We start from the raw sequence: 21,049 nt of genomic DNA, 5'->3' as shown, positions 1-21,049 counted from the left end.
CTTTCCTTTCACTGCTAGCACTCCCTTCAGAGTGCTTTACATTAGATAAAGCTGTGGTTCAAAATCTACAGCTCTGCTGTCACGATCCAGCTTTTAATCAAGCCAGGACAATTTTCTGGCTAACTTAAACTAATGTTTCTGCTGTCCTTTGTTTTGCTTTTTTAGAGAAAGAGCTCTCCCTTACAGTGAAAGGTTCCTTTGAAGGGACCAGGGACATTACACTGGGACCTGAAGGAGTTGCCAGCCCTCCAGGTCCTACCAAGTTCCATTATATCAAGTATGCGGAGCCAACACTGGATGTCATGTTGCCAAAGAAGAGGCGCTACCACCCTGTATGTTAGAACTGGCCTTAATAATGAACTCAACATGAGTCACTCTCTAGAAAGTGCGAGGGGGTGGGGGGGGGAGAGGGTAAACCCTTTACTTTTTTTGTAAAAAAAAGCATGTTGTTTTTCCAGCAGACCTGTAAGTTCAGTACAGAGACAGGTTCCCCAGTGGTGATGCTGAATTCACTGCCCATGGGAAAGAAAATGACAATTGCAGAGGTGAGTATCACTTCTAGCTTTCAGGAATAAAAGGTTACCTGGGTAAAAATCATTCCTTCTGTAAACCTCCATAATATTGTCCTGCAGGAGTCCCTATAGATGGGTTCTAAGAGGGGCAGAATTATTCTGAAATTTTCTCAGATCTTGAATGATGAGAAGCTCTATTTCTCTGGCTGTTTTCTCCATAGAAGCCTGTTGTCATGTTGTCCCTTCATTATTCTCCTATACGTGCCAACAGAGGATACAGAGACCAGCAAGGATGTCAGAATGAGATAGTTCCTTCATTACATCTCTCCCTGTTTACCCCCAAATTTACTGACCCCTCCATCACTTAGAGTCCAAATAGAAAGTTGCCTCTTGGACATGAGCTAGGAAAATGTCAAAAAATCTGCCCCAAATAAACCTTATGCTTCAAAGGACTGTGTATGAAAAAACCTTACTAAAAATATTAAACATAACATATGAATGCTGAATGTATGGAGAGTACTGCTTAAAATAAAAATATATTCAGTATAATTTTGAATGCAATTAATAGAAGAAAAGGATTCTTAATTAAAAAAAAACATATTTCTGCTAAGAAACACCTACAGGTTTCCAGGTTATTAGGGACAATCTCATCCAAATTTTAGGTATTATGTTGTGAGAAAGTGAGACAGCATCAGATTACAGGGCTATAAAAACATCGCCTCAGAACAGAGGAATTTTTATCAATTAATTAACACTATGAAGGTTGCAATATGTAAATGCATCATCAGGATGCACCTTGTTTTGTCAGCTGTTCCAGTGCCGGCTAGGTCCAATTTCAGTCTAATTTACTTACTCAGTGGTTATTGTGATCTTGTATAAGTGGTTATCATTAATTGTCAAAGAGGAAAAGCTCATTATTTATACAGCATCTCAGCTCTCAGCAGTTCCGCTGATTCCTTTTCCCTTAATGCTTTTTGCTGGCCTACTTAGACTGAAACGTCTTATCTATGTGTAAAAAAACGCTTGTTTCTATAAACCAAATTAGAGATTATGAAAAAAAAAAAAAAGGAAAGAACCTGCTCAGAAATCTACCGCCCACACTGCCGTCTGCAGCCCGGCCTCCCCTGCGTACCTCCCCTGCCTGCTCTTCGGGCAGGAGCAGTCTTTCTCGCTGTGTGTTCGCACAGCCCATGGCTGGGCTGCTCCGAGCCCCCAGTCAGCGGTCTGGGCAAGGGAGGTCATCCCCCTGTGCCAGGGGCTCTGGGGGACCACGTGGCTGCTGTTACTAAGAGAATACCCGTGCCATGGCCTCAGCTTTCCTTTAAAAAGTCAAGACTCTGAGGCGCATCCGGGAAAGCCCAAAGCTGTTTCCCTTCCTCCTTTTGCTCAGTTTGGCAGCTCCCCCAGCTCATCTGTGCAGCCGCCCTTTGCCGCCCCCAGTTTAATTACCTTTGCTGCTCCTTGGATTCACAGAGTAAGGGGAAGAGCTGTTTTTCTGTGCACAGTATGATTTTGGACTCAGCTGTGTTGTCCATCTATCTCCGTCTCTCCTGACTTTTGTGCTCGTAGCCATATATCCCCATCAGGTCATGGTTACAGCCAGTGCTGTCCATTCGCTTACCCATTTGGTTAAGGAAAGACTTGATTTTAATGCAGAATGAAATCTTGGCAGTAGCAAATGCAAATGCGCAGTCTGATAACTGAGAGATTGTGGTTTGGATGTCAATGATCTGCTGTGTATCCCATGGGGCATAATGAATGGGAAGTGTACGAAAATGGTATTTGAGGATGCTGYAGAAAGGCTCTTGAATAACACAGGAAATGCAGTCTGTTGCTTGAATCTCAGGTGCCTTCTGTGCCAAGATTATTTACGATTTCTGTGGCCTGGAAGCAAGTGGGATTTGTGAGTAGGGATGTTCCACTAGGGATAAGTAAATGGTTTTGAAAATGTACGTAGGGATATCAGACACTTGGCTCAGTCATTTGCAGACCTAGTTGTGGACTAAATAAAACTCTGTCTCCCAGACAGAAAGGGAGAAAAGAAACTTTAAAACCAAAATAAGAAATCTACAGTTTATAATTTTGTTTTCCAGGAGAAAAGATTTGATTTGAATGTGAAAGCAGAAAGCTGGTAAGGGATCTTCTTCTATTCCTGAAGACTTTGTTTTTCAATTTTGCCCTTGTCTTAGCCACATAGAAAAGAAACAAGCAAACATTCTCAGTCTGGAAACTGGAACGTGCTTTTAATAAAATGTAAAATGCTTTTGCAGAACATTATATATAATTAGACTTAGCAGGATTTGATCTAAATCAATACGTGTCGATAAATGTATTTATTTTAGCATTATCCCTTCTCTGACCAGAGAATACTATTGTTGATCAATTTCAGTGTCTGAAATTCACAAAAAAGACAAAGTTTTGGCTAGAAAACCATAATGGAGAGGAGTAAACATAGAACTTGATCAGAAATTACAATGAACAAATTATCAGCATTTATTTTTTTCCTAAGTGTCAGTATTCAATAGAAATAAAACTTGTATTCTCTTAGGTCTAATGATACTGTATATTTGGTAGAAACTGGGGTAGACAATGTGGCAAATGATTGGACATCTATACCCATACTCATTAATATGCTGCAGTAAATATTAAGGTGTTTTGTGTAATTCATAACCATATATAACACACAGAAATAGGCAAACTGATCTTTTCTTTTGGAGGTTGACTGGGAAATAAAAAGGAAAAATTGTTTCATTTTTGAAATCAGAATTTTCTATCATTTGTTTCAGAAAGGCAAGTAATCACTGACAACAAGAAAACCAGTGGTATTCCAAGACAGAGAAAAATGCTTCCCATTTATTTATTTTACATTCAGATAACTCTAAAAGCAGTTTGTTTATATCCTGATTTCCCATGGAAACACAGTTATGCAGCTCTGCCTAACTTAGTTCCCCTTGTGTATCTTCCATTTACCAATACAGCTGTAATCCTCTGGCTGCTTTTATGCAAATCTGACAAGGGGAGGAAGTCCCATAACTAGTTTCACTGACATTATGGACTCTGTAGTAGAGACAAGAGGCTCTGTAAGAGGCTTTCTGTCACGGAAAGAAAAAGAAAAATCCTGCTACTTTCCAATGCTTGGCCATGGCTAGCTAGGCAGCCAGGGAGTCCATGGGTAGCTCTGGCCTGGACACAAGCCATCAGGTCTCTTACCTTTGAGAGCTGTCTTGTAGGCATGGGGCAGAAAGAGGTTGAAGGGATGTTAGTGCACAGAACAGCACAAATGCACAGGGAAATTAGCTATAATAGTGGAGATATTTAAGGAATGACTTACTAAACTTCAGATTTAATGCAAATGAAATCTTCCTCTGAGTAATCTTACGTTGTATAATTCTTGAGTAAAACCTGACCTGACAACTTCTAGAGTTGAGGTGTGAAACAGCTTGTGCAAGTACAGAAGCATGAGAACAGCAGGGGTGAAATCCTACTCCACTAAATTCAGTAACAAATGCCCATTCCTTCAGGGCCTGCTTGTCACTGATTTCATCCTTATGCTGATTCCAGAACAGGGTTACATGATCAGGCTCACCTCAGAAATGGGAGGGTTTTTTCTGCCGATGCAGTTCTGCATCGGTGCTCAGCCACTAGAGGGGGATGCATTCACACTAGAGTTGCTCTAAATTTGACATTTCCTTCTCACTGGAAATGCCAACATTTGAAATTTTATTTTTATTTTAGATTTAGAATGAGAGAACATACGTTGGAATTTCAAGTGAAATGAGAATCAATAGATGTATTTTAGAATATTTGCACAAAGAAACACAGATATTTTAATTTTAGAGTATTCATGTTAATATTTTGTTTCATTTTTAAATGCTGTATATTATTTCTTGATCAATTAGCAATAAAGGGATGTAATGCCACTGATCAGTCTTCCTGGTTGAAATATGCTTTCTTAGTTTTAAAAATAGTTATAATATTCTCTCCTGTTCTCCCTCTCATATTGCATCAACCTGCTTGAAGGGAAGAGTGTTGTAGATTAACTTTGATCTGAGTCCTAAGATTGATAAGGGTGTGTTAATACGTAAAATATGTACATGTGTTTATCCTAGTAATTGCTCATGCAACCAAGACCTGGACATGCGGTTTGGCTTTGACTTATGTTCAGAGGAGAAGGATTTCCTGTGGAAAAGGAAGAGACATGTAGCAAATGCTCTGAAAAATGTTTTTCACCTGCAACAGGACCTCCAGCAGCATGAAGTATGTGTTCTGGGGAGTGGGTCTTGACTTTTCTAGTGTCTACATGGTCTCTTCTAGATTAATGTTGAGCAAATTGGACCAAGCGTGAGTATCTGTTGTATAAATAACAGCTAGCACATTTATCTTAACTACTGTCACCAAGTTTTACTATTTCAAGAAACGCTAGTTGCATCTTATATGTCCGGTAAAATAAAATTTGTTAGATTTGAGATGTGTTGATCTCTTCAATCCTATTCTATAATTGGCTTGGTTCTTAAATACTTTGTGCCTATTAAGTACATTACATAACAAGTATTTTTTCTATTGTTCAAATTTAATCATTCTGTGAGAGTTTAGTATCCTAAAGCATGTCCTCTGAGTGCTTCTTAAAATATCTTCCATTTCTTCCAATTTTGAAATTCCTCAAAATTAATATCCTCCATTTTAAAGCAGCTTCATGATACTGAAAAAGAATAACCTTGATGAGTGTAATTTAGTAACTTTATGTGAATTTTGTGGATTTTTTCATGGGGTTGGCATGCAGATGTAGTAGTAGATGTGCAAAATAGAAGGAAGTGACAAAGGAATGAGAAATGTGGAGAAAATACATTGTTTCATCCATGGAAGGTTGACTTCTTGTTTGTCTGTGCCCTCATTTGCCCTAAGTAGAGATGGGAAAGAACCCAGATTTGGGTTAATCTCTAATCCTGTATTTATGAAAAGGAAAGCAGTAATAGGAATCATTGCACCATTTCTGAGCCTTCCCTTCTGAAAAGGGACCTGAGCTCCGAGCTCGGGAGCTGGGCTGGGAGCAGTGGCCAGATCCAGTGTCAGTCTGGGGTGCCACATTGAACATTGCCCATCTGAGTGTCCTGTCCTCATGTGTCCAACAGGTCCCTGTGGTGGCTATCATCACAACAGGAGGAGGACTGAAATCCATGACAGGACTCTACGGCGGTCTACTGGGGCTCAAGAAATTAAATCTCTTGGACTGTATAACATACATCAGTGGGCTATCTGGCACCACATGGTAAGGACAGCTTGCACAGAAGGTTTTATTGGCTCTGTTGAGGGGTGAAGCTGCTACAAGGAGCTGTAGTCACAGGGGCGCTAGTGGCCACCAAGAATGAGTCTGTTATGGGTGTCAGCAGCTACTCCAAGAATTATAGTACAATCTCTTTGCATTTTAAAACAAGTTTTAGGTTCTCTACACTTGAAAGTGAGCTTGAAAAACTGGCTTGGCCAAAAATAGATGGAATCATTCTGAAAGCAAACAAGAGTGGGAGGTTTTCTTCAAACATCACAGAAACAAACTACTTCTCAGTTGCAGGCCATTAAATATCACCTTGATCCAAACCTCTGATTTTTGATTAGTGGTTCTTTACTGCCCTTTTCAACTCTGCATTTACAGCAGTTAAATATGTCTATGACAATTATACTTATCAAAATGGATTCTGAGGAAGCCGTTACTGGGGATGTAATTCTGCCCATAGTATCATGTATGATCCCATCTCCACAGATGTCCATTGTTCCTAATAACTTCTGAAACAGGCTCTGCTTTTTAACTGGTCCTGTGGAGAAAACTGTAGGACAGCGTGCATTTTCCCTTGCAATCTGTCAGCTTGGAAATGGGCTGAGTTTCCTTGGACAGTGTTATGCCCTGTTCACAGGATCTACAACTGTCTAACATCTGATGGTCCCATGTAGAGGGTAACATGGAGGATGACATTAAAATACAGCATAGTGATACTGTAAGATTGACACTTGAGTGATATAAAGCCAAGAGACAGCAGCTGGTCTGAACTGATTTATATTCTAGAAAACAAGCAAAGAAAATGTATTATAATTTTGGGCCTTATTTATGCTTCCTAGATGAACCAATGTTCACCCTTAAGGTACTACTGGGTCTATTTTAAAAAAGTCAACAGCACACAAAAAATACATATACTGCAATCTTCAGGACCATCTTTAAAACAGTCATAGAAAATCTGGAGTGTTCATTCTCCAGAACAGAACAGCAAAAACAAAACAAGCATGAACAGTTACCAATACCTGTGTATACCTCTGTCCCCAAAGGCAGAAAATTTAAAGTCTTCTTTTGCTCCTTTTTATTTTTGTTGCCTGTATTATGTTTCTCCAGGACCATGGCCAACTTATACAGAGATGCCTACTGGTCACAGAAGGACCTAGACTGGCATATTTGTGAAGCTCAGAAACAAGCAACCAAATGCAAAATGGGCTGTTTCTCTGTGGATCGCATGAAGTACTATAACAAGCAGCTATGTCAGAGGAAAGAAGAGGGATACAGGACATCATTTATAGATCTTTGGGGACTCATAATTGAATACCTACTAAATGATGGGGTATGATGTATATTCATTTTCTTAGATAATTTTTTTTTTTAAGAGCAGAGAGGAAATTAAGTCATCATAGTTCTCCATATCAATAAACTCTCGGACTTTCTATTTTCTTCAATAGACTGCTTACAGAGAAATACATTCCATGTTAATAAATTACATTGTTTATGCAGCCATTCGGAAAGTGTAATTAGACTCTTGCTGGTGTTTAAATAGAAATTGGACGCAGTCTCAGGCAAGTCTGCCTGAAATGCAGATTACACATGCAGAAAGACTTCAAGATGCAAAGCAGAACAATCTCAGCAGTGTGAAAACTATGTGAAGCAGGCATTGGTAAGAAACAGCTGGAGTGCTTGCTGATTTGCACCCACTGACATGTAACATGAGGTGCAGGTACACTGGAGGCAAGTGCATATTCTGCTTTTGCTGACAAGGGTTGCTCAGACAGTAGCTGGTTTAAGAAGTATTAATTTTTACAAGCAATAAGAAATTTGCTTTCATATTATTTGAAGTGTTTTCTACCCCTTCAGTACAGGTGTACATTCCCTCTTCTCTCCAGTTAGACTACAGTTCAAAAATGGCTGATTTGACATTCAGGAAGTAGGAATGAATGAGTGGCTGAGGATAGAACAGATATGTGCTCCAGTGGGGACAAAATTGTTTATTTATTGCAATTATTTATTTATTTTTATATATATTTATATATTTTTATATGTTTATATAAGTATATATTATATTATATATAGGTATACTTATGTTTATATGTAAACATAAATATTTGTAATTTATTCCCTGATACTCAGAGCTCCTGGTAGAGTACAGAGAGGAATATTACATATTAAGCAAAGGTATAAGTTAAACAGATGTCTCTCTTTTTTCCTTAGCTCTATGAGGTCTCCCTCACAATCTAGCCAAGTATCTTTCCCTTTGAGCAATACGCACTATTTTTATGTAACCATTAACCTCTGCCAAATCTTCAGGAACTAGTGGCTATCAAATTTGTCAGGCAGCTCATGAGACTTTGATATATTTCTTACAAACTTTTTCAATGAGAATAAGCTTTTCTAGAAAAGAMGTTAGGTGGGTTGCAAGTATTTCACTTTCAGGTTCCAGTGGCTTGTTCAGGGTTAGACCGTGATCATTTTTGTGCACTGAGAAAGGAAACTCCATGCTGACATACTCAAGGGTTTCCTTCAGCCTGAGGTGAACAAGCACTGCTTGCTACTCTCTTCAACCTAAGGAGCAGCTTGCCCTTGCCCCTTCCTGGACAGTACTTTCAAGTATGTGTAGAAGTATATGCAGAAGTAGATTTCCCTCTCCTCCTTTTGGGAACGAGTGTACGAAGTCAAGCTAGATCCCTGGGGAGAGCAACCTGTTACTCCGCAGGTGGAGCTCAGTCAGGTTCATCATGCGTTGTTTCCATGTGTTCTCACACAACTATTTTTCTTCAAAACCAGAAAGATCCTCACAAACTTTCGGAGCAGCGAGAAGCACTGTGTGAGGGTCAGAACCCATTGCCCATATATGTGTCAGTCTGTGTCCGGAACAACTATAGCACTCACGATTTCAAAGGTAATAATGATGTTTCAGATCCTGTGGAGCTAAATTTTGCCAATGGAATTCCTGTTTTTKGGGKTTTTTTTTTGTGATTTGCTCTTCACTGCTTGGTAGAACTTAGAGACAGCAGCCCTGGTGTGTTAGCTGCTTTATGGAGAAATAGCCATTGCCTCAGGCCATATGATTTTAATGCAAGAGCTTTTTGCGATCATCATTTCACCTCTCTGAGTATATGGAATTGAAATCCTGCCAGAAAGGCCATTTTTGAAATATTATCTGGTCCAACTAAAATAAGAAAATATTGGAATTTCCAAGAATTAAATGCTGCTTTTTGTCAATTCCATTATATTTTAAAGATGAAGAAGGACTGCATAGTTATGATAAAGCTTGGGAAAACATCCAATGTAGTCCCAAGTGAATCTTTTGTTTTGCTCATTGTTTTGGTTATTTTTTCCATGATGAGAAGAAGCTGGAGGAGAAGAGGAGGAGAAGAAATTCAAATCAGATTTTTATGGTTGAGGTGAAAAAATGAAGCATTTCTGACTGAAAAGGAAATTATGGTCCGTTACCTTTCTGTTACAGACTTTCCTCACACTGCAGTTATATCAGACAACTGTACTTCACTTGGAGTGACATCCTAGAAAGTCAAGGTGAAGTTCTGTCTTCCTTAGCACCACACATAAAGAGTATAGTTGGCCACTTATATCAAACTCATTTTTTGAAAAGCTGAGTACCTCTGTTTGTACATATCTAAATTATTCAAAGGGAAGAAAATTAAATGCATTCTATTCTGTTAACTGTATCCATAACAAAGGAAGTATAGATGTAGCGTATGTAAGGACAGAGTGTAACCTAGTGCATGTCTGGAGAATCCTGTCTTGGTGCATTCACATGAGGTGTGTGAAGGCTGGAGTCTTCCCATGCTTGCAGTGTGGATCTGGTGCCACTGACAGCACTTCCACCATGCACATGTTGCGCACAGACACAGCAGGTTTGCAGCATAACTGCTCCTGCCTCCTTGTATTTGAGGAAACTCCATAGCAATGATGTCTGAGTGCAGTTGCATGTAACGATCTTTAAATGCCTGACCCTGTAGGTGGTAGTTGATAAATAACATTTTGCGAAGACAGGGTAGAAAACAGAAGGCCTGTTCCACTTCAGACTGGTTTATGCTCTAGCAGCCTCCCTTTTCACCCTCAGCCGAAAAACTGAGAATGCTCTAAGTGTTGCTTTGTGGCTGTATTGCAGAATGGGTGGAATTCACCCCGTACGAAGTGGGATTACTAAAGTATGGAGCCTTTATTCGCACAGAGAATTTTGGAAGTGAGTTCTTCATGGGACGCATGCTAAAAAAACTCCCAGAATCCCGGATCTGCTACCTTCAAGGTGATGTATTGCAATGTCCTGGAATAAAGGCAGTTTGGTACGGTACAAAGCTGTGAACCAGAGGGTGGAATTTCTGGTCTAATGTACCGAACACTGGTGCGGTATCACCTGCCAAGAGATGGGTGTGTGTGCTAATATGTCCAAAAGACTGTCGTAAAAGATCCCTCATCTTTTTTCAGTTTCTTATCACTCGTCTTGGTATCCATARACTGTGATAAAGCCACTTTTAAACATTCTGTCTTATAAATGGAATAGATTAAGCTCCTTAACTCTTTCATTATAAGGAATGTTTCCCATTTCTTTGGTTATTCTTCCAATTCTTCTCTGAATGCACTCTGATTTATGACAATTTTGACACTGCAGGAAACATGCAGCAATGGATCCATTGAGATGTTTATATTTAATCCTAAGCAGAGAATCCAATCTACTAATGATGCAGGTAGTCCAGTGTTAAAAATGAGATGAGAGAATATTTTATGTATCTGTTTTTATTTTCTTGGGAAGTAGTAGGAGTTCAGTTTTTGCAACTCAAAGCATGCATAAAGCTGTGCTAAAAGGCATGTATTGTTTAGAGCTAGTCATATGCAGGGTGTCAGCTGAGCACGCCAGCGGGAAAGCTTAGTGGTAGCACCCACTGTTAATTGAGTCAGTTCTCCAACGATCAGAACTGAAGGGTCTCTACCCTGAATCTCTTTGATTAGTTCCTGTCTTGTGTTGATGGGACTGTGGGTTTAGGGCTGTGCGTAAAGGTAACAATATTCCTTTACTGAGGAATTAGACTGGAGTAGTTAGAATCACAGACAAACCCAACAGATGAATACAGAACTGTGCAAGTTCAGTTTCAGTTTTCTTTTCTTGTACTTGTGCTCCTTCAAAACTCCTGGGTTTCAGTGAACATGCTGTGATATTAAATAGTCAGTAATCCCAGGAAACATCTTTAAAATACTGCCTCTCTGGTTGACCCTTTTCTTCCTGGTCCACTACATGGAAATTCATTTTCTAAATACTGTGTATACTGTATTTGATTACCTATCCCTCTGAAAGTTAGGAAGTCTGACTGCAACAGACTAATTAGAGCCCATATTTAAATTTACAACAGCAGATGACATGGTAACATTGCAGGGGTCGCATTTTGTCAACAAAGCCACCAAGGGTCCCTGTGGAAAGTAAGAGGGGGGCAACCCTGGACGGAGAAAAGAGTGTGCAGTGGAGAAGGAGCTAGCTGAGTCTGAGAGTCTTTAACTGTTAAAAGTGCAAGGTTTTCACTTGTGATTCCAACGGCCAAACAGCCAGTGCATCGCTCTGTAAAAGGGCTCATGAAAGCTGACCTGAAGCGTGTGCAGAGAAAGAGAATCTAAAGTAAGGAAGACAAGGAAGAAAGGATGATTTTGCAATATCTGTGTTACTGTGAGGAGTTCTTATTTTGCTTCTCAAGAGTGTCTTTTTCACTTTTACTTCTCTACCATTCTTTTCTCTCTTTACAGTGCAGCAGAACCATGCAATAGATTAGGTACAGTACTGACTTCAGTGTGAATTTAACTCTTCAGTCAGAGCCAATGACATGGAAGATCAAGAGGAATTTAACAATTTAAAAATTTAGAAATACATGAATTGTGCTGATTCAAAAATTAATCCAAAAAATTGAAAGAGGGAAAAAAAGGGCAATTTCCAGTTCAAATATGTTCTTGTGTTCACTAATTCCCTTTATAGGTATGTGGAGTAGTATATTTTCTGTGAACCTATTACAAATATGGGGACTGTCCCACAGTTCAGAGGACTTCTGGAAGAGATGGACCCAAGACAAAATAGAAGATGTCGGTGAGAAATTCTTAAAGTTTTCACTTGTGGTGATGCCTTTCTGCACCATCCTTTCGACTAGTTTAAAGGCAATGTTGTAGGATCCTCCTAAAGGATAGTGACTTCTTCTCCCAACATGTGGGCTTAGGGAAATACTGTTGTAATTATTAGGCTTGTGTCAGAGTCCAGTACTCTCTGACCAGGTTCTTTTAGATATTCCACACATACGGAGAGTGCAATGTTTAATATAAAAGTTTATTTCGAAGATATTTGATGTTACACAGGATTTTTGATTTAGCAGAGTGATTCAGCGATATACTGAAATCACAATTCAAGTGTACACTTATACAGTTCAATCACAATACTAATATGATTGCCATTACCAGTCTCTATAATATGCTCACTGTCACGATGCTGGCGTCCCCAGTCGCTGGAAAGGAATACATGGGTTGAAGCCAGCTCAAGCCCATTGTTCTCTTTGAAATTTCTCTGTTAGTTGTTCAGGTTTTATACCCTATGTTGGGCTGAGCCATGTATACACTTCCCTCATGCTGGTCTGGCTAATCTCAGGGAGACAATCATAGTCTTTTGACCAACTCAGGAAGAAACGCTTATACCAGTTGATCCACTCAACAGTCTCATCTGCTTACCTAACACAAAGGTCATCTTCTGGTGCCCTATGTGTTGAGATAAAGTCAGTTCTCTGTGCAACAGTGGTTATTAATGAGTCACATCCTATATGATTCCAGAGCTTCATGGGCACCTCACCCTTGCCCATCTCCTCTGAGTCTTCTTCCATTGTAGGGGTTATTGGTCAGTCACAACTTACTAAAACTCTTCTGGTTAAAATGCTCAGTTGTTAAGAGCAAGCTTTACAGGAGTTGCACATTTCTCAGAAAATGTGGCTTTGCCCCTTCTGTCTCAACCATACAGAACCAAAAATCAGTAGCAGAGAATAGTTATTTTACTGCCTGTACAGAGAATAAACCTGAATATCAATTGGCTAATCGATATTTCCTGAATTTTTATTTTATTACTCAGTACAGTAATTACTGCATTGGATTCATCCTGGCATGAAGACAAATGAGGCCCAGAAGCTATTTTCTGAAGCAATACAGAAACCACAGCTTTATTGCTAAATCATTTAACATGATGGTAACTGCAATTATAGGCATCCCGAAAATAAAGAAATATATCTGCGCAGTCTTGGAAACTGCCAAGTCTGTCTTGTTGCATTGTCAGCTACCTGGTCTGGCAAAGCAGGTTGTGATTTCAAGAAACCACACCTTGTGCCATTTCTTCTTTTCACCCACATATGATCTTGTGTAGTCACCCTGAAAATTACCTATAGTTTCTAAGTATGAATATATTTTCTACATTTTCCTGGGATGCACTTGTTTTGTTGATTAAGCAGATGCTCATGTAACTACAGGTCATTGCTTTGTAGAAGCCTTCACTGTTACAGTAGACCTTATGGTGTATCTTTGTTGCCCATCTGGCTGAGCATAAGGGTATGCTCTAGCCACTTTTTCTCTGTGCTTGTCTCTATTTCATGATATTTTCCCATGAGGATATGTAACTTTTTGCCTGGAAATTTATTGAATTATTTAGTTCTATTAAGGCGTCCCTTTTCCAAGACTAAACACGGCTTGATGAACCATCTCTAGGCTAAAGCTTAAGACCATCAACAAAGCTTTCTAACAGTGGCTGCTGTTCTTCAGAATTATTTTTCGGCTAGTGAGTCCTCTCAGAACACACTTAAGATCTCTTAAGTATTAGGCCAACCAGAAATGAATATGAATTAACAAACAGTTTGCCTATTTTTCTCCCCTCCTCTAGTTGAAGACCCAATATTGCCTACAAGACCCCATGAGCTAAGGACTCGCACATACACTCCTCCTGGTCCCCTTTCTAATGCTCTTCGAGGTGCCTTAACTGACCGCTTCTCAGTTGCCCAACATCACAATTTCCTAAAGGGCTATCAGCTGCATAATAACTACCTTGAGAATGAACACTTCTGTCGATGGAAAGGTAATAGGAACTAATATTTAACAGGCATGAATTTCACATGGTTTTTGGTGGAATTTAGGAAAGAAACTTGTAAGACTTGAAAAAAGATTGCTTGCGTCTCCCAAAGGAACATTTTTTATTTCTGAATAGAGAGAAGAAACTAAGAACTCAGTGCTGCCAAACACTTAAGTATGGTTTTAAATATAAGCATGTGTTTATGTGCTTTAGCTGAGCTCTCTCTGGGCCCAGAGAGGAAGCGTAGACTTGCTGCTGAGAGAATGGAACTAAGGTAGCAAAGAGCAGAGAGAACATGGGAGAAATCTTAATTTGGCAAGACTGGGCCTCTAACTTCATATGCAACAGGAATGTCATGGAAAATATGACCCTATGAGAGAAAGCTGGAAAGGAATGGGGCTTTGTAGTTTACAGAAGAGAAGACTGAGAGGGAGACATAAATCTTTAAGCATGTTAAAAAGGATGGGAATATTTTATTATCCATGTCAATGGTGGATAAAATAAGGAACAATGATTGAACTGAAGCAAGGGAGATTCAGGTTAAACATTAGGAAAAAACTTACTGGTGGTGATGAGTATAGCAAATTACTGGAATAGATTACTTGGGATTCTCAGCACAGAAGATTTTTAAGAATAGGTTAGGCAATCTGTCAGAAATGCTGTATAGTCCTGGCTTGGCATAGAGAAGCAGACTTAGACGGCCTCTTGAAGTCCCTTCCATGCCTATTTTACAGTTCATTGTTGTGACAATTAAATTAAACCAGGTGTCTGGAATAGTCAGTTCAACCTTGCAGTTTTTTCCATCAAAATATCCACAGATCTTTTCTTATGCCAAGAAATGTTTTCATTTCAGATACTGTGTTAGACACATGTCCCAATAAACTGATGCAAAACCCTGATCACCTGGGCATGATAGATGCTGGATTTTTCATCAATACCAGCAGCGCACCTCTTTTAAGGCCACAGAGGGAAGTGGATGTCATCATATATTTAAGTTACACTACTGGATCACATTCATCGGTGAGGAGGATCATGTTATGAAATGCTGTCTGTCCTTTTGCTTGTAAATGTCTAGCCTGTAGAACCTAGAGACACTAGTTATTTCAGCTGTTCTCTTTCTAACTACTATTTCCTTTTTCAAATGCTAGAAGAGATTGGTGATTCAAGGGAAGAAGAAATTTATCTACTAAGAATGGTTTTAATCTCCATTTCAGAAGCTCTGATGTTACTAATTCATTTAAATACATCTCACTTCACTAGCACATTATCTTGCTGTTAGAGAACATGCATTAGAAGCAGCAGAGAAGGAATGGGTTTGCACGTGACAGCTGAGAAAGAAGTTATTCCAGGGTTATGCTTTTCACTGTAGTAATTAATATTGTTCCTATTTCTTCCTGTAACTCTTGGAATCTCCCTTGCTGTTTTATGAACATATTGAATTATTCAGGAGAACATCAGCATGCTTTTTTCCAGGATGATGGAAAGAGCCTCTTATGCTTTATGCTGAACCAAGCAGGTTACCAGACAATGCACAGGAACATGCATAAATATGAGAATTGATTTCTTATGACTTAAATTAGAATATAAAAGAGATTAGATGGATAGTCAGGGGCAGAACATTCCTAGGGCTGGGAAATGAGATGCTACAGGGAAGATCAAATAACAAGCATCTTCCTGCAGAAACTCAAGTTTCATAGAGATAAAGTTGCTTAGCTGTCTATAAAGCTCTGCAGAAAAGAAGTTTGGGTCTTTATACCTCAGAAATTGAGTTTATTTAGAAACTTAATTTTACCCCTCTTGGCCAGCATGGGTGGAATTACATTTTGTGAATGAGAACAGCTGTGCTACTGTTAATAAGCCATATGATGCATAAGACATACGTGTAATGAAGTTTCATTTCAGCTTCACACCTTGTCTGAGATTAGACTAATTTTTTGAAGAAAGGCTGCTGGGATTTAAGCATATTAATAGAAACTGTTTCCTATTTGATGATGTCTGCTACTAGATGCTGTATAGTAAATAGCACAGTACATAGTGGGACATGATGTTGTTGCATTAAACATTTCAGGGAAAAGGCACAATATAGCCTAGTACTTCAGAGAGGATGTTTTTTCTCATTAAAATACTAATCTCAATAAACACTGCGCCATAATGCCTGCACAGACATAGACATAACTGAATGTACAAACTTAACTTTGTTATCCTCTGGCTTCCTGGCTTCCAAGCACATAATAAGTTCTCTTAAACATTTTCTTACTGTTGTTTTCTTTTCTGATTAATTCTATACAATATATTAAACACAGGGTCTTTCCTTTACTAACACTATGTGATTTACTCTAAACTTCTGCAGATTGATTCTATCTGAAATTAAGTATTCTCTRTCTCTGAAATTCTGTTTACAGCTTGTGATCAGTATTCTGGTTTCTACGTGTGGTAACTCTGTATAGAGTAACTCTTGGTGAGAAGGAATCCCCATGGACCTAAATCACTAAATCTTAATGCTAGATAACCCTTCTTGGGCTTTAAGACAACCAAGTTGAATTCTGACGCTGATTGTTTCTGTGATATTCCAGTCTCTGAACAAGGCCTGCAAATACTACTCAGAACAGAAAATCCCATTTCCCAAAGCTTCTTTGAGTGATGAAGATAAAAATCTAAAGGAGTGCTACGTCTTCCAAGATTCAGATTCGCCAAGATGTCCTATTGTGATTTTTCTTCCACTTGTGAATGATACCTTCCGAGAGTACAAAGCACCTGGTAAGTTTTAAGTGGTGGCAAAGCATTAAACAAAAGACAGCATTATCAGCTTCCCTGACTCTGATACAGTCTTATTTCTCCACTGCTGGCTGTCTTTGCTGGCTGGATTCATGTGGGATCACTTTAGCTAATYAAACTTCCTTTTCCCATATCTGCCAAAGTTGTTATGTTCATTCATGTCATCTTTGGCCCTAGGAAGGAGAGACACAGCCCTTGCTTCTGGCTGGTATTTACCTTCATCTCTTTCCCACTGATAACACAAAATGTTGCCAGCTATTGTAAAAGTTTTTCCTAGGAAAAGTATGGCTCACTCAGGTATGTTTTCCCCTGCCTATGTTGTCTGTTGCTCAGGGATTTAATCCTATGTTTGAAGAGACATAGTGTCATGTGTGAATGGTGAGGGAGCAAGAACTTGGCTTTCAGGCTAAACTCCTGCAGTGTCAAAATCAATGTGTGTCTTCTTGGTAGTTATCTTAGTTGTCATTTTGCTCATTGTGCTATGGCTGGCGTTCTTTTTTTTTGACACAGTCAGCTGCTTGGTATTCTCCTCCTTTACTGCCAGTTGCGAGGATGCATTTACTTTTCTTCTTGGGTGGCAGGCAGGTAAAGTCCAAACGCTATTTTGCCTTCCCATAATCAAAGAGACATCAGAAATGCAAATGCAGAGATGGCTCCAGGTGGCAGGTGTCCCAAGACTGCAATCTGGATTGCAGGAACTTTAAGATTTCACATGTTTCTATTTCTCCTTTCTTGCTTAAATGCTATTCTGTTACTAGCAACTCCACTCTCTCAGACAGGGTCCACAAAGGTCCCTGCTGCTCAGGGTAAGGCCAACAGTGCATTGATAGCTGGCTGTTAGAGCACCCTTTCAGACTGATGTTCCTCATTGAACCATGGCTTTAGTAAACAGCTGTTCATCAATAAACTTCAGATACCATTACAATGCTGTCACTCACATTTCCCTTCTGCCTTCATCACTTCAGGCACCTGATGTTCCTTTGACTAAGAATGGTGATGTGTGACCTGAATCATTGTCTCATACCCAGAACATTTAAATCCCATGAATTCTCTCCCAGAGAAAAGTCTCCATCCTTGGGCTGCTGTGGGCAGCTTGTCATTGACTAAGATAAACTCAATGTCACACCAACAATTTGTCTTTTTCTCCAGGTGTAAAGCGCTGCTGCTCAGAGATGGAGGGAGGACAACTTGATTTGACCAGTCGCTGTTCCCCCTACTGCATGTTCTCAGTCAGATATTCTGATGAGAATTACCGTCGGCTGCTAAACCTCAGTGAATACAATGTCCTGAATAACTCTCAGATCATTATGCAGGCCTTGCATATAGCAATGCAACGGAAAAGACAAAATATGTGCTAATCACCGATCCAGTTGCCTGTATCATCGTGGAGGAGTTTCTCATGCTCTAGCGCATGAAAGGAACAAAGCTTTTTGAACACTGGCTGTTCTGCACTACAGAAAGAAACTACTCCAGGTGGCTCAGAGGGGTTTTTTCGTTTCTATAAAGTGGCCTCTCCAGGCAATCAAAGACATTGCCTATGAAATCTTCATATATGCTTTGTTCCCTAAATTAAGGTTGTCTGTAGAATACACTTTACCTAAAATCCTTATTAGATTTTTAAAATAGTGTTATTTTAAGTTATTTTATTATTGTGTATGACATATAGGAAACATTTTATAACACCAAMGTGCTGCAGTAATACAACCCAGCTAACACACCTACAGGCCATAAGAAGAGGGTATGAACTTCTGCTCCCTAAAATTTTTCTTCGTTGAACACAATGCACACCCAAACCTGGAAAATGAAGAAAATCTGAGATACTTCTTTTCCCCCTTCTAACCTGCCTTGCATTGCTGATCATCTCCCTAGTGACTCTATTTTCCTTCTCCTTCCTGCTTGTAATTCCCCTGCTGCTTGGACTTTGTCCCGTTCATCTATTGATACCACCTGCAGCAGAGCCAGGCGTATGAGCCACAGCAGTGCTTCTTCCTACCTATGCGCACCAGTGTGGGAAGGGCATATGAAAAAACACCACTTCTGGCCTGTCCGCTTTGTTCCTCACACTGTATGGTAAGGGTGTAATATCAGAGAGCGTCCTGGAGGAGCTATGCGTTCAAGAGCACTGCCCAGAGAGCAAGAAGCAGACTATTGGAGCTGGAAGCTGGCACTGGATCCCTGAAATGAGTCTTTGGCAAGTATCCTGAAGAGAAGACAAAGAGGTTGGAAGTGTTACAGGGACAAATGTCTGTGCACGCAGTCAGATCTGTGAATTACATCTGTCTCCTGAGCTCTTTTGGACTGTGAATGAATCATATATACAAGGAAAGCAGCAATCTCGGAGGAAGTGGGGTAGGGTTTTTCACATGCAATTTTTGTTCCAGTGAAAGGTATAATTTGAACACATCAAAACTTTTTCTGAATTTATGTCAGTTTTGATTGTTTTGTGTTGAAAGGATATGAAAAAGAATCAAAATTTTATTTTGAAGTTTTCAAAATAAAACACCCTGTTTTTTTTTCCCAGCTGAATTACTTCTCTTACTAAACTTCCTTTCTTAAATTTAAAAAAAAAAAAGAGTGCTTGAAATGAAAATAGTTTACTTCCACTGTGTAGTGAAAACCCTTGTTGTTTAAACCACTGCAATTTTAAAAAATATTTTAGGACATAAATCCATTAACAAATATGCTGCTTTGCTTTGTTCTAGTTGTTCAAACTGTGCACAGAGCAGGAGTGACTTAGTAGTCTGCAACAACTCAGACCACCTTAAAATGATGGAATCTAGCAACAAAAATACCAGTAAAACTCATGGACCTGTGGGATTCTTTATATTCCCTTTTTCTGGAAGATGTCTTTTCTGAACTGTTGAAAGTGCTGAGGGTGAGCTGTAAAAATAATAAATCCATAACAACCACTGCATTCCAGAAGCAAGTTAAATTGAAAACACCCATTTTTTATTAATAAATTTTGTGTCCTAATGACAGTTGAGCAAAATTTTTGAACAAAGAGTTTGTTAATGAAAAAGGGGTTACCAGGTCAACCAGACATCCTAGTTTGGGGCTAAAATAAACCAGGGAAAGTGCTTGAGTAAGTTGAAACATTTCATGTTAATATTCTCCAAAAAGCTTTATTTTGAAATATAACTTCCTTTTATTAGCTTGCCTACCTCTTCACCCCGGAGAACCCAACTTGAAAATAACAGGCTTTATTTACAGCCAAATAACATATTTGGCTTGGTGCAAAATGACACTCTGAGGATTTTCATTTTCGCAAGAAGCAATGACAAATTATCTTTACAAATCGGTCACAATGACTTTTTCCAACACTTTTGTCATTTAGGACATCAAACCAACCTGTAGCTTTTTGTGCAACTAATTGTGTCTAATATTGCAAGCCTAAAGATCGGGCATAAATGGTAACGTTTGGAACTCTTTTGAGTTCTGAACAATTATGCACTTCTGCTTTTTTCTTCTTCTATGGTAGTTTCACTAGTGATAATCTGAAATCTATCTGCTATGTGCTCTGCATATTACCCTGGGAATTGCCTCCCTTTGAACCTGAAATCCCTGCTGTGAAAAAAAAATAAATTTGGTCATAAACTCATACCACCTCCAGATCTGAAGAAATGTTAGTTTCATGCAAATATTTCATGTATACAATATTGCACAATAAAGGCTTGTTTGCAAAATTAAAATTCTGCCTTGCTCCACATATTCAAGCATTTCAGTAACATGCTTTAGGTTCACAGTGTGTTCCTTGTTCCAGTAAAAACAAAACTGTTGTTATTTAGGCAAAGAGCATAAGAGAGTACCAAATACTTGTGGTGAGCACAATGAGTAAAAAAAAGTCTCAGAGACAGATTTCACAGGGGACAAAGTGAGCTGTAGTCCCTCCCTCCTGCATTAGGTCTTCCCATGAATATATATGTCCCTGGACCATGTGACAAAGTTACACATCCATTGAGGCCGGCAGGCTGTCTGATATGTGCTTAATTAAATTTAGTGTACCTATTTCTGCAGAACCACCTGCCATGAGACAAATAATCCTGCTGGGGCTGCCTCTGATGTGGATTACAAATCTTATTGTTGAAGACAGAAGAGTAGTTATAGCGTGGCTGTACCTCATACCGCAGAGAAGCAGCCTGCATCACAGCTTGGCTGACGCTCTTGCTGACGGACACTCGTCACACTAATGGGTCTGGGACTGCATGGTGGACGAGCAGGCGTAAGCTCTCCCTTTGATCTGGGAGGCTGTGATCATCACCCCTGGTGTGGCCACCTGCCGCACCTGCTCAGCCCAAGCTCTCTCTAATTCTTTTGAAAGGCAGGATGATGCAGCCCCGCGATCAGCTCCTCGGGACACTTGTCAGCTGGCAGYGCTATAAGAGCAACTTTCTCTGAGCTCTGTCC

General features: G+C 39.5%; 1 protein-coding gene across 1 annotated transcript in view; it reads left to right on the top strand.

Annotated features, from left to right (window-relative positions):
- The window catches only part of LOC112964047 (cytosolic phospholipase A2 epsilon-like), a 37,829-nt gene extending 19,826 nt beyond the window's left edge, over nucleotides 1-18,003 (top strand). The window contains exons 8-20 of the mRNA XM_026061666.1: nucleotides 166-332; nucleotides 459-545; nucleotides 2,606-2,643; nucleotides 4,622-4,769; nucleotides 5,642-5,778; nucleotides 6,889-7,111; nucleotides 8,563-8,677; nucleotides 9,911-10,048; nucleotides 11,759-11,866; nucleotides 13,685-13,876; nucleotides 14,724-14,890; nucleotides 16,444-16,627; nucleotides 17,795-18,003. Of these exons, the coding sequence (XP_025917451.1) occupies nucleotides 166-332; nucleotides 459-545; nucleotides 2,606-2,643; nucleotides 4,622-4,769; nucleotides 5,642-5,778; nucleotides 6,889-7,111; nucleotides 8,563-8,677; nucleotides 9,911-10,048; nucleotides 11,759-11,866; nucleotides 13,685-13,876; nucleotides 14,724-14,890; nucleotides 16,444-16,627; nucleotides 17,795-18,003 (1,913 nt within the window). The remainder of the gene's footprint in view (nucleotides 1-165; nucleotides 333-458; nucleotides 546-2,605; nucleotides 2,644-4,621; nucleotides 4,770-5,641; nucleotides 5,779-6,888; nucleotides 7,112-8,562; nucleotides 8,678-9,910; nucleotides 10,049-11,758; nucleotides 11,867-13,684; nucleotides 13,877-14,723; nucleotides 14,891-16,443; nucleotides 16,628-17,794) is intronic.
- The last annotated feature ends 3,046 nt before the right edge of the window (nucleotides 18,004-21,049 follow it).

This window comes from Apteryx rowi, unplaced genomic scaffold (assembly GCF_003343035.1).
Source record: "Apteryx rowi isolate R43461 unplaced genomic scaffold, aptRow1 scaffold_183, whole genome shotgun sequence".
In the NCBI taxonomy this organism is placed as follows: domain Eukaryota; kingdom Metazoa; phylum Chordata; class Aves; order Apterygiformes; family Apterygidae; genus Apteryx; species Apteryx rowi.
Note: the sequence above shows the minus strand (reverse complement) of the source record. Positions and strands in the feature narration are given on the sequence as shown.